This window comes from Chelonoidis abingdonii, chromosome 4 (assembly GCF_003597395.2).
Source record: "Chelonoidis abingdonii isolate Lonesome George chromosome 4, CheloAbing_2.0, whole genome shotgun sequence".
NCBI lineage: Eukaryota > Metazoa > Chordata > Testudines > Testudinidae > Chelonoidis > Chelonoidis abingdonii.
In genome coordinates, this window is record NC_133772.1 from 13,243,940 (window position 1) to 13,258,030 (window position 14,091).

At 40.1% G+C, this 14,091-nt stretch overlaps 1 protein-coding gene across 3 annotated transcripts in view; it reads right to left on the reverse strand.

The window, feature by feature from the left end:
- Positions 1 to 1,090: 1,090 nt before the first annotated feature.
- LOC116828710 (complement receptor type 1-like) overlaps positions 1,091 to 14,091 on the reverse strand; it is a 306,270-nt gene continuing 293,269 nt past the window's right edge. For 2 of the 3 annotated variants that reach the window (XR_012655701.1, XR_012655702.1), the window contains 5 exons: positions 12,924 to 12,980; positions 9,521 to 9,566; positions 5,108 to 5,202; positions 4,761 to 4,912; positions 1,091 to 2,490 (listed from right to left, as the gene is read on the reverse strand). Coding sequence is in view for 1 of the 3 variants with exons in the window: in XM_075064831.1 (XP_074920932.1) it covers positions 2,486 to 2,490; positions 5,108 to 5,202; positions 9,521 to 9,566; positions 12,924 to 12,980 (203 nt within the window). In the remaining 2 variants the exon portion in view is untranslated. The remainder of the gene's footprint in view (positions 2,491 to 4,760; positions 4,913 to 5,107; positions 5,203 to 9,520; positions 9,567 to 12,923; positions 12,981 to 14,091) is intronic. The other variant, XM_075064831.1, reaches the window with a different exon arrangement.

Here is a 14,091-nt window from a genome sequence, read left to right on the forward strand (position 1 = left end):
GTCATCTAGTCCCACCCCCTGCTCAAAGCAGGATCAATCCCCAACTATTTACATAAGGGCAATAATATCTTCTCTGTCTTATTGTCTATCCCCTTTTTAATGATTCCTAACATCCTGTTTGCTTTTTTGACCGCCTCTACACACTGTGTGGATGTCTTCAGAGAACTATCCATAATGACTCCAAGATCTTTTTCCTGATTCGTTGTAGCTAAATTTGCCCCCATCATATTGTATGTATAGTTGGGGTTATTTTTTCCAATGTGCATTACTTTACATTTATCCACATTAAATTTCATTTGTGTTTGTTGCCCAATCACTTAGTTTTGTGAGATCTTTTTGAAGTTCTTCACAGTCTGCTTTGCTCTTAACTATTTTGAGCAGTTTAGTATCACCTGCAAACTTTGCCACCTCACTTTTTACCCCTTTCTCCAGATCATTTATGAATAAGTTGACTAGGATTGGTCCTAGGACTGATCCTTGGGGACCACCACTAGTTATCCCTCTCCATTCTGAAAATTTACCGTTTATTCCTCCCCTTTGTTCTCTGTCTTTTAACCAGTTCTCAATCCATGAAATGACCTTCACTTTTATCCCATGACAAGTTAATTTATGTAAGAGCCTTTGGTGAGGGATCTTGTCAAATGCTTTCTGGAAATTTAAGTACACCATGTCCACTGGATCCCCCTTGTCCACATGTTTGTCGACAATTTCCTTTTACAGAAACCATGTTGACTTCTACCCAACAATTTATGTTCTTCTATTTGTCTAACAATGTTATTCTTTACTATTGTTTCAACTAATTTGCCCGGTACTGACGTTAGACTTACCGGTCTGTAATTGCTGGGATCATCTCTAGAGCCCTTTTTAAATATTGGCGTTACATTAGATATCTTCCAGTCGTTGGGTACAGAAGCCAATTTAAAGGACAGGTTACAAACCATAGTTAATAGGTTTCGCAACTTCACATTTGAGTTCTTTCAGAACTCTTGGGTGAATGCCATCTGGTCCCGGTGACTTTTAAATAGATTTTTAAATAGTTAATGAGACAGTTTCTATTAACAGGTGTGGAAAAAATATCAGGATGCTAGAGTCTTGATTCAGTATCCCTTTTATTTAAGAAAAAGGCCTATTCCAAATAAGACATTGTAAATAACACATATCTTCAATTATAGTTGCTTCATTTATGGAAAAGATTTCTTCTTACTGCTAAATAAAACTCAAAGCAGCTTGCGGTCACAAAAAAGGATGTAAATGACATTTAAAACCTTTAAATCTTATAAGATAGATGACAAAGTGATTATAAACACCCCCTCTCAGCAGCAGTGAGAGACATTTCCTGAATATAAAAAAAGCTTATTTTAAGATCTACAAAGACAGTTTTTGACAATTAACATATAAAAAGAATGTAGGCACTAAACCACTGGAGAACTCAGGAGCACACTTTTGATCATACAGCTTACTTCTTATAAGAAAGTGCTAGAGGATTGCAAGGAAACAAATGTTATTTCTTATTCTCACATTGAGAGAATTTTTAGCAAATCAGTAGGGAGTATACTGAGCCTCTTTGGAACCATATGTAAATTCACATTACTTTTAATTTTCTCTTGGGGAGACACACTAGATATCAAGCTTGAGGTAAGAATACACATTGTGGAGCTGGTAACAAAAGTTGGCTTTTTTCTGTAGAATCTCTTAAAAAAAAATCTGTAAATGGAGAGTAAATTTGAAGAAGGGTCACATGAAAGCTAAAACTATAACTGGGTTAAAAAAAAAAAAAGAATGAGAAGTACATGGAGGATGGCCAGGGATACAACCCCATGCTCTGAGTGTCCCTACTCTGATTGCCAAAAGCTGGGACTGGCTGAGAGAGGATGATGGATCACTTGATAACTGCCCTGTTCTGCTCATTCCCTTTGAAGCACCTGGCTAGATGGACCATTGGTCTGACCCAGGATGGATGTTTTTATGAAGAATCTACAATATTCCACCTAGTGTCTGGCATCTTTAAATTTGTCTTTAAAGAGTAATACACACTCCATGATGGAAGCTTGTAAGTAGGGATTTGAAGAGGCTCTCTCTTGCTGTCTGCAGTTACAGCCACAACTCACAATTCAAACCATGCCACGCTCTGATGGTGACTATGTTCTTTAAGGGGAAACATTTAGTGCTATGGAGAGGCCTAATAAGGAACCAGGTGCATGTTCAGAAGAGCAAGTAATTTTGATGCTGCCAACGGCCTTGCTGGCTTCAGAAGCCATTTTCAAGGGCAAGAGCAATGATCCACCTCTGGTCTTTCTGCTTTACTCAAATGCAGCTCAACAGAGGAAAGAAGTTGTAGCGAAAGTAACAACAGTTACCTGAGAGGGCTCTATTTTTACTACAGAAATTTCAGTACAAATGTACGACATTTATCTCTTAATTTTTCCATGTTTTCTTCCAATGTCTGTTAATGTGTAAACCACAGCCATCAGCCAGCATCAGTCATTTATACTGCAAAAGGAAGATAAACAATCAATCAAAATAGTTATATACTTCAGTTTTATACACATCTTTCTTTAGATTTCAAAGTATTCATTTAGACTAAACTTTTCATTGGTTGGACTTTTCAGTATTGTCAGGAACAAATACTAGTTCTTGTATTATGTTTAACTGGATAGAACAGAAATATTTTAAACTCATTTCAAGTTAAAGCAGAGGTTATGGCATTTTTTTCTTATTGGCAAAACCTTAGAAAAAGCAGGAGAAAACATGCATTCTGGATGTCACAGGGCTAGGGTTAATTTGTTAGCAGAGGTAATAACTGCAAGGGACAAACAACAAAAAAGTGACTGATGACAAAATGTTGATAGTTACGCAAGCTAACTAACGGAGAACTAGGCTATCCATGAATCTGCTCTTCTTCCCACTACAAAACAAAGCTGAGCTGGAACATTCCTCTAGAAGTTCTGCTCTGCACCAGGAATGGCACCTACATAGATATACATAAACAACATTTTTATAGCGGGATATTAGTTTCTTCAGTGTCTAGTCACACTGAATATTCTTATTTAAACAATGGACCATGTGAATGGTGCGTAAAATACCGCATAGTCCTTATGAAATCCACGTGAGCTTCTTTATGATATATACTAAACTTAATTAAGCAATTACTTTAGTTCACATACCTGTTTTAAAGCACCATATACTATAACTACACACTCAGAGCGCCATATAATCCATTTGGGGAATTAGCACATGCAATGCTGCCTCCTTATAGATGAAATCTTGTATTTGCTTGTAATCTTTCTGGTTTTATATAGTTATTTTTCACCCAAAGAACATCATATGATTTTCTCCTTCATTCTTAATAGGAGACTATGGAAGGCTACTGGGAGCACATCACACCTGTCCTCTGCTCTCCACACTGGCTCAAAAGCAGCAGAAGCTTGACTTGAAAAGGTGGAGGGCTGTGGTTTGGGTTGGGGGGGTGTGCATCAAGGAGTCCAAGGCGCCGCGGGTACGTCTACACTTGGATACAGGGCTTCGTCAGCTGACTCACGCTTGGGGGATGGGGGGGGGCCTCAGGCTGCAACCTGAGCTCTAGGACATTCCCCCTTCACAGGGCTCCAGCCTGAGCCCAAACATCTACACAGCAATTTTTCAGCTCTGGAGCCCAAGCCATGTGAGCCCCAGGCAGCTGACCCAGACCAGTCACTACGTTTTTTATTCTTGTGTAGACATTCCCAGAGAGAGCCTTGGCAGCAGAGCAGGCACTAACCTTGCCATGGCAGGCCAAGGAAATGGTCAGGGCAGTGTCCTTGGTCCTGATTCCCTACCCTGGGCACCCTGCGCAACCCAGTCTCCTGCTCCGGAGAGGAAATGTCTGCCCCCCTCGCAATGATGTGGCTTCACCCAGCCCAGTTCCATTCCCTGCCTCCAGGTATGTCCTCTGCCCAGTGCCCTGGGACACAGCAAGAGCAAAGCCCGGGCTGCCTTATTTCACTCTCCCCACAGGCACTTAAATATTGTTTGGGGGTGGAGGAGAATATAGATCAGCCCCCATATTATTTCCACTACAGAGGCGCTAGCCCCCACTGGCCCTCCAGTTCTGCCACCACAGTATTGTTTTCCTATAGAATACTGGATCACAGTCAAGGTTTCTGTCCTTATCATCAAGGCACTACGTGGCCTGAACCCAGGATATCTACAGCACTGCCTAAGGCCCCAGGACAAAAATCACGTTTGACAATTACGCTCCTCTCTACAATAAACATCAAGCTCCTCTGCATGGGAGATGTAACTTTCTCTGGAGCCGGGCTGAGACTGTGCAATGAACTCCCTCAGAAACGACACAAACCTTATCACCTTCCACTCCAAGTGAAAGACGCATTTCTTTGACCTGCCCTCTCTAATAGATACATAACAGAATGCACATTAAAAAGCCACCACGTATGCTCCCTGCCCTCCAGCGAAAACCTACCAAAGAAGACTGGACTCCTTTCTCCCCTCGGGGAGAGGATCAGAGAATAACCACAACATGACAGATGTTAGTCACGATGCTTAATGTGCTAGCGGAAGGTGCTCAGATATGATGTTGATAAGCGTGGTATAAGAACCTATATCATAACAGAAATAATGAAATGGAAATAATATTTATATTAGACAAATACCTGTTTTCAACATACTGCATTTAACAGACAAAGCACACAAAGTGTTCAAGTTTGTTGTAGTTGCAGAAAAACAGACATGCAGAGTTTTAGTAGATAATCAAATAATATTACATGAAATATTTTTGCATGCAGTGTAGTTGTAGCTCTTTTAGTCCCAGGATATTAGAGAGACAAGGTGGGGGATGTAATATCTTTTATTGGATCAATTTCTGTTGGTGAGAGAGACAAGCTTTCCAGCCACACAGAGCTCACCCACCTTCTCTCTCCAATGAAACTTTTTTGTTCATGACATGGAAGAAAAAAAAGAAGAAATAACCCATAGAAGTAATTTATATTCTCAATTTGTATTTAATATTGTAAACTTCTACCCTACTCTCTGATGACATTTAATCAGAAAACCACCACACCACCTGCATACTTTTGGGTACAGGAAAATATTTTTCTACAAAGATATATACCTTTGAAGATCAAATTACATTTTGATTCATTCATATGGAAATCGTGTTCTGTGGTAATTTGATGCTTTGAGGAATCCGGTTTTACACTGTAAGAACTGAATAGCAAGAAAGGAGACAACATTTGCTGATTAAATATGTTCACATACAAACAATTTGAATTTAAAGTAGTTTTTGTTTTTTTGTTTTTTTTTTAAAGATGAAGCCTTTTTATAAAACTAGAACTGTATAAAGAAAAAATTGGAGGCTGAATATTAGGAAAATATTTTGATTGTAAGATGTATTAACCAGTGGAATTCTCTACCAAGCGCAGTGGTAGAAGCATTACAGTTTTGGAATTTTACAGCTAGCAAGGACAAGATACTGAAAACATTGTTTCCTTCTGTAAAATGTTCTCAAAATAAGATTTTGCAAATGATTTATTTTATGTCCCCTATACTTTTCAAGAACGTAAAAAATTCTCACAAGGATTACGTTTTAACAATACAGAAAAATATTCAGCATCAGGCATTTAATTTTTAGGTGTATATCTGTACCCTTTATCATTGTCCTTCACCAAGAGGGATAAGTGTTGTACAAGTAAATTTCACAAAACAAGCAGTATTTTTGCCATGGGAATGAGGTCTCTTAATCAGAATGCTATTCCCACACAGAGTCACTTTTGTATAAGTATAATTTATCTTGCAGACTCAACAGCTCAATAAAAGCAAGAACAAACTAGTATTTAATTTTCTTTGTCTGGTGAGCATATATTTTGCTACCTATATTTTGCCAGCAATATACAAACAAGACTGCAGTAACCACATTTAAGTTGGTTCTCTTTCAATATTGTTCACAGTGAAATTTTAGCACCCACTAGATTTCATAGCATGGAAGAAATTGCACATGGCAATATGACATAGAACAGGAAACTTGGAAATGGCAGAGATGCTTAATGACTTCTTTGTTTCGGTCTTCACTGAGAAGTCTGAAGGAATGTCTAACATAGTGAATGCTTATGGGAAGGAGGTAGATTTAGAAGATAAAAAAAGAGCAAGTTAAAAATCACTTAGAAAAGTTAGATGCCTGCAAGTCACCAGGGCCTGATGACCCATCTAGAATACTCAGAGTTAATAGAGGAGGTATTATCTTTGGAAAGTCATGGGAGACAGGGAGAGATTCCAGAAGATTGGAAAAGGTAAACATAGTGCCCCATCTATAAAAAGATCATAAAACCCAGGAAACTACAGACCATTAAGTTTAACTTCTGTGCCAGGGAAAGATAATGGAGCAAGTAACTAAAGAAATCACTGGCAACACTTGGAAGGTGGTAAGGTGATAGGGAATAGCCAGCATGGATTTGTAAGAACAAATCCAATTCCCAATCTGATATTTCTCTGATAGGAATAACGAGCCTGTGGGAATAAAGGAGAAAGCAGTGGATGTTGGTTACCTAGACTTAGTAGGCATTTGATAGGATCCTCGCAATGATATCCTATCGATAAACTAGGGCAATATACAATTTTAGATGGGACTACGTAAGGTGTGCATAACTGGCTGATAAACTGTACTCAGAGAGTAGTTATTAATGCTCCCAATCCCAGCTGAAAGTATAACAAGTGGGGTTAACTAGGGGTCTGTTTTGGACCGGGCTCTGTTCAATATCTTCAATCAACAGACTTAGAGTTGGCATAGAAAGTACGCTTATTAAGTTTTGCGACAATCAAACTGGGAAGGGATGCAAACGCTTTGGAAGGACAGGTCAAATTCATAATGATCTGGACAAATGGAGAACAATGGTCTGAGTAAACCGGATGAAGTTCAATTACCAGACAAATGCAAAGTGCTCCCACTTAGGAAGGAACAAATCAAGTTCACACAACAGAAATGGGAAGAGACTGTCTAGGAAGGAGTAGGCAGGAAGAGATTAGGGTCATAGTTAGACCACATGCTAAATATGAGTCCACCAGTGTTGAAACTGTTGCAAAAAAGCAACGTGATTCTGGATGCATTAACAGGTGTGTTGTAAACAAGACACGAGAAGTCATTCTTAGACCGCTCTACTCTTGCACTGGTAGGCCTCACTTGGAGTATGGGCCAGTTCTGGGCCACTGCATTTTCAAGAAAGATGTGCAGAAATGAGAGGAGTCCAGAGAAAGCAACAAGAATGATTAAAGGTCTTGAGAACATGACTATGAAGGAAGGCTGAAAGAACTGGGTTTTTTATTTGGAAAAAGAGAAGACGACAAGAGGGGAAACATGATTAGCAGTTTTCAGGTCATTAAAAAGGGGTCACAGGAGGAGGCAGAAACTTGTTCACTTAGCCTCTTGATAGAACAAGAAGCATTGGGGCTAAACTGCAGCAAGGGAGATTTAGGTTGGACATTAGGAAAAAGTTCCTGACTGTCAGGGTAGTTAAACACTGGAATAAATTCCCTAGGGAGGTTGTGGAATCTCCATCTCTGGAGATATTTAAGAGTAGGTTAGATAAACGTCTATCAGGGATGGTCTATACAGTATTTGGTCCTGCCATGAGGGCAGGGGACTGGACTCGATGACCTCTCAAGGTCCCTTCCAGTCCTAGGGTCTATGAAATCTATGACGCATGAGAGTCAACGACATTGGATTACTTCTGCTACAGTAAAAGCGCATTTCTGCTGAGTGAGTATCTTCACTGATGAACTGCCAACACTGGATATTTTATTCAAACAACACTGCAAACTGGGCTTCTGAATATAAAGCTGATCTTAAACAAGCTACCTGCTTGATGATCATGACAAAACGGAACAGGAATGCATAAGCATAAACTTCACTTCAGTGGGATAAAGTCCAGTAGTCCACACTATTAAATAAGCCTCCTTAAAAACACTCACTAGAATCAAACGTTTAGTGAGAAATGAGAAGGAAAGGGGGAAATTCTAGATGTTAGAATGAATTTCTGAAGAATTTTGTTCTACCCATTTAGTAGGGCATTGAGCCAATTATTGTTTGTAGGCTGCTGCAGTCTATTAGCTTACTCGGGACTTGGAAATCAATTTTTTTTTTTAAGAAGCTCATCACTGGCTTTACTTGTATGGATTCCAGGGAGTGTCATATTAGAAATCTCACTCATCATAGAAACAATACCGGGCAGGTGCTTTTTAAAATTTAGTTGTAAACCTGTTTATATGGGAAGGCTAATATGCAAATCTTTTCACAACAGTTAACAAGAGATGGTGTCACCTTGAAAGAGTAACCAAGTTAATCAGTAAAAGGCAGACTTCACACAATCCAACATGTCAATAACAAAATTAATCTTAAAATAAAAATTAGTTTAAAAATAGACTAGATATTAGGTGCAAGTCAAAGGCATCTCAGTATAAATGAACCCTAGGGGAATATTATTCAAGTGAATAGGTTATAAAGTAAAGGAACTATTTAAAAAGCCTTTAGACAATATTATCTGGCAGTGATACAAAGAAAGCCTGTACTATGAGAACACAACTTCATGAGCACTTCTACACAAATCCCGCTTTGGGTTTTTAATTTGCCATATTGATGTTTTGCAGGTTTGAAGACTGAGATGCCTCTTAGAAGAAACATTTTTGAAGGTGCACACTTTGATCCTTAGCCATAGCCACTCCATGTGCAGAATTCCTGCTGAAATAAACTAGAGCGCAGCTAGGGGGTTGTGTCCCAGTGCGGTGCAACTTAAGGAGCAGACAGGGAAGGGTTAAAGGAAGCAAAAATTTGGAGAAGTAGTTTTGGACCAAACAACAGCAACAAAGAATTTCTAAATCCATCAGCGATATTTGTATTTTCATGGTACCTGGAGCAGCCTAACACACATCCATGGCTCTGTCTTGTTTGCATAACCTGCAGTCTTATTTATATCATCTTTTCCTTCTTGTGCATTTAGGACTTATTCATTGATGAAGCACAATGGTCATGTACTGGACCACAGCATCAGCTAGTCCAACAATTTTCAAACTATGGTCCATGGAGCATTTTGCAGGCAGTCCATGGAGAGCTAACCATTTCACGATGCTGACTCTCATTCTAGCTTCAAACTGTTAAATCACACTAAAAGACAGCTCTGGGACTCTGAGAGAGGGCAGGATCCCAGACTTGGGCCCAGTCTAAGCCCGAATTTCTACACATCAATTTTCAGTCCTGCAGCCCTAGCCCTGCGAGCCCATATCAGCTGACCTGGACCAGTCACGGCTGTGTTGTGTTTTTTTTATTCCAGACCAACTAAACATCATTCCTTCAAAGCTGCATTTTCAGAGCACCACATATGTAACTCTTCTTGACATCCAGGTACATGCAAGAAAAGACAAACCCTGCTGAGAAGGTAGAGTAAATCTCAGAAGGAAATACCTGTTCGTGCAGTAATGAAATGCCATGAGGATAAGTTGAAAATTAGTAAAGAATTAAAAAAATCTTCAGCTAGCTTACCATTTTTTCTTTTGGTATTTTCGAATATAAACGATGATGATAACACCTGGAAGAAAAAAACCCCAGGAATAAGGCAATGAAGTTATATTTTATTTAACATTTTGGTAAACACAGCTAGCAAACTTCACAGATAAGTCGTATGGAAAAGCCCCTCTTGTATCCCAGATCAAAAATCATGAGAAGCCCTTGCTTATCCAAAAAATGGTTCTGATGTTGGATCTCCCAATTTATCACATCTTGAATTTGTCTATACACTGCTGAATGTTTAGATTTCTAACTCATTCAGAATAATGTTCAGTACTCAATCTACTTAACATTCAAGATGTTCAAGCTTTATATCATCTGTTTCCCTTCAAGCGCCTCCAAGCTGTTTAAGGAATTTTCTCAACCAGTCATAGGATGTATTCTTATGTCCAAGGTTTAGTTTGACTTATTTAATTTCTTCCTTGACTGACGAAATATTTTAAAAGAATACATAAAAATTAGAAAATGAAAATGAATTCATCCGCATGTGTTGGATTCTCTCAATCTTGAGCTTGCAAATGAAAATCTCTAATCAGATTGGGCCAGCTAAAACTACATTTAAATTCAGCAGAGTTTTCCCTGATTAACACATAGGGACTGTTGCATCTTAGAACCATTCGACAGGAATTCAGACTGCACAGTAGTTTGGGTTTGCATATTCTCAGTCCACATGGATCAAGAAAACTGCTAAAAACCTGCTTGTTAACAGCTGCCTCTAGCATGGCTGTGCTCCAAGCACACAGGGAACCTACCCACTACTTGACAAAGCTGCTCTATGGCTCCAATTTAACAAGTCACTTAAACAAACTTAAAGCACATATTTAATTCTGATTGACTTCAGTGAGATTTATACATAGGCTTAAGTGCTTTGATGAATGGGGGCCTATACAGTGAAAAAACCGTTCACAAAGGTTAAGCTACTACAGCCTTTGTGGGTATTCTCTGGGAAAGGGTTGCACATGTGTTCAGAATTTGCTAGCATGATGACTAAACACCCAGGCTCTGGTAAGTGGAGCCCTTTGCACTGCAGACTGACTAACTGAATGGTAGGAACTTCATTTATATAAATAACAACTTTCTTATTCCCATGATGCTAGGCTGTCAAATCCAACCTAGGAAGGGCTTGCTTGGATCTTCTGACAATTTCCCTTCCTGGCTTATATCCTTTCCATTGCTGGTGAGCACCAGACAAATACACAGCCCTAAGTGTGGAGGAAGTATTCTCACCCAAGACAGAACTACAGACATGAAACTTTTCTTGAGGGAGCAGGGGTGAATGAGATTCTTCACTCTCCTTGTATTCCCCAATATTGTGCACACAAAATTAAGTCAAAAAGTAGTACTTGTGTACTTTAGTACTTGTGGCACCTTAGAGACTAACAAATTTATTTAAGCATAAGCTTTCGTGGGCTAAAATTAATTCCAATTCAGCAGTTTCTCACTGGAGTCTGTTTCTGAAGGTTTTTTTGTTGTAGTATTGCCACTTTTAGGTCTGTAATGGAGTGACCGGGGAGACTGAAGTATTCTCCGACTGGTTTTTGAATGTTATAATTCTTGACGTCTGATTTGTGTCCATTTATTCTTTTGTGCAGAGACTGTCCAGTCTGGCCAATGTATATGGCAGAGGAGCATTGCTGGCACATGATGGCATATATCACATTGGTAGATGTGCAGGTGAACAAGTCTCTGATGTGATTAAGTCCTATGATGATGTCACTTGAATAGATATGGACTGAGCTGGCAACAATACCCACTTGCTGAAGTGAAGAAACAGATTGACAGAGCCAGAAGAGTACCCAAAGGGCAATCCCTCACTCTCACAGATCTTGGGAGACAGGCCTGTCCTTGCTTACAGACAGCCCCCCAACCTGAAGCAAATACCCACCAGCAACCACACACTACACAACAAAAACACTAACCCAGGAACCTATCCTTTGTTGCAAGGATAGGTTCCTGGGTTAGTGTTTTTGTGGGTAGGTGTTGTGGGTTTGTGGGTATTGTGCTTCAGGTGGGGGGCTGTCTGTAAGCAGGACAGGCCTGTCTCCCAAGATCTGTGAGAGTGAGGACTGCCCTTTGGGTACTCTTCTGGCTCTGTCAATCTGTTTTCTTCACTCAGCAAGCGGTATTGTAGTTGTAAGAAGCTTGATAGAGATAGGTGTTTGTCTCTGTCTTGAGGGGTTGGAGCAAATGCAGTTGTATCTTAGAGCTTGGCTGTAGACAGTGGATCACTGTGTGTGGTCAGGACGAAAGCTGGAGGCATGAGGTAAGTATAGTGGTCAAGTGGCAATACTACAACAAAAAAACTTCAAAAACAGACTCCAATAGAAAACTGCTGAATTGGAATTAATTTGCAACTAGACACCATTAAATTAGGCCTGAATAAAGTCTGGGAGTGGATGGGTCATTACACAAAAGAGAAGCTATTCCCTACTGTTACTCACCCTCTTGTCAATTGTTGGAAATGGGCCATCCAGGGCTGGCGCTTCCATTTAGGCACCAAGGCGAGTCGCCTAGGCCACCAGATTTGGGAGAGGCGGCAGACTGCTCCGGTGGACCTCCCGCAGATGTGCCGTGGAGGGTCCGCTGGTCCCGCAGCTCCGGTGGAACATCCGCAGGCACGCCTGCAGCAGGTCCACTGGAGCTGCGGGACCAGCGGACCGTCCACAGGCACGCCTGCGGCAGGTCACCGGAGCCGTGGGCACCGGCGAGCAGCCTGCACTAGTGCACCAAAAAAACCCTGCGCCGCTCCTGGGGCCATCCTGATTATCGCTACAAAAGTTTTTTTTTCCTCCTGATGACAATAGCCCACCTTAAATAATTACACTTGTTATAGTTGATATGGCAACACCCATTTTTTCCATGTTCTATATCTATCTGTCTGTATCTTCCTACTGTGTTTTCCACTGCATACATCCGATGAAGTGGATTTTAGCCCACAAAAGTTTATGCTTAAATAAATTTGTTAGTCTTTAAGGTGCCACAAGTACTCCTGTTCTTTTTGCCGATACAGACTAACATGGTTGCTACTCTGAAAATTAAGACAGAATCACAGCAGGTTTCCTAGTTCAGGAAAATATTATGAACAAATTACAAGACTACAGACAGAGAAAATAAGTAAGAGCATTAATACAGGCTTCTCTCCAGGGAATGGCAGTCCAATCTCAACTATGGCCATATTTTTTTCATGGCACCAGAGGGCAAAAAGTTAGTCAGTGGCAGAGAAATTCAAGAATCCTAAATCCAATGACCTTTAGGAGTTAAGTGGGGAGCGGGGATGAGACAGAGGAAGTGCAATAGTAAAATAGCCTGGATTGTGGACCTCAAAACACAGTCATAGCTCTAGGGCATCTAATTATTTTTTCAGTATTAAGTTACTTACTAATGGCAAAGGCGATGGCGATGGCAGAAATGCCAATGCGTGTATCAAAGCCAGGCCCTAAAGAGAACCAAAATATGAGCTAAAATATGAAACCATATTCATATCAATAACCTACAGAAACTCATCCACAATCTATGCATATGAAGCCACACTTAGTCCCCTAGATTATACCAGATATGAATGAAAAATTAATGGAGTCACATAAAACACCACATTATAAAAATGAATAATCACTAGCTATGGAAATCATGATCTGATCCCTCGAGAACCTCACAAAGAAGAAAAGCATATTTTCAAGAGATTGCATACATACGTATCTTGTAATACTGGCAGGAAAACCATTTCAAAAATGGATGAACCAATCTCAGTTTAAAGACTTTCTACAATATAAACCAAGGGGTGTTAACCATTCTCTTACACATGCTTCTAGGCTCTCATTTTCCAAGCCTGCACTGGCCAGCCATGTGTTTGCCAAAACACTGAGTAAGCAAAGAATCATTACACGTGGGCTGTCTAGATGGGGTATCAGAATATCCTGCATGTTGTCATCGGTCAGTGATAGGGTATGTCTACACTGCAATTATACACCTGCAGCTGGCCCATGCCTGCTTGCTCGGGCTAAGGGGCTGTTTAATGGTGATGCAGATATTTGGGCTTGGGCCTGCGACCTTCCCACTTCGCAGGGTCCTACAACCCCAGATCAAGCCTGAGCACAAATACACCACAATTAAACAATCCCATAGCCCGAGCCCCAGGAGCCCAAGTCAGCTGGCACAGGCCAGCCACAGATTTTGAATTGCACTGCAGACATATTCTTAGATGTGAAAAGCACTGGAATCAGTATTTCAAATTATCCAAATAGATTATTTCATATTGTTCATCATAACTCTAGGTGTAGGACTCAGGTTTACTAAGGGCTTCAGTGTTGGCAGAACACACAGTTTGGGTTCTTTTTTGTTGTATAAATAAAGCTCAAAGAAAAACATTTTAAAAACCAGGCAGGAAACTGGCTAATGGAGAAAAAAAAAAGTTAGGGGGAAAAAAAACCAAACACACACCCAGAGAAAGAAATCTTGCTGATTTACGAACAAATTTATTGTTGTGGTCTCCCTAAGTTACTGACTAGAAAGGAATTTTTTAATTTATTTATTTTTGGCAGAAATTCAAT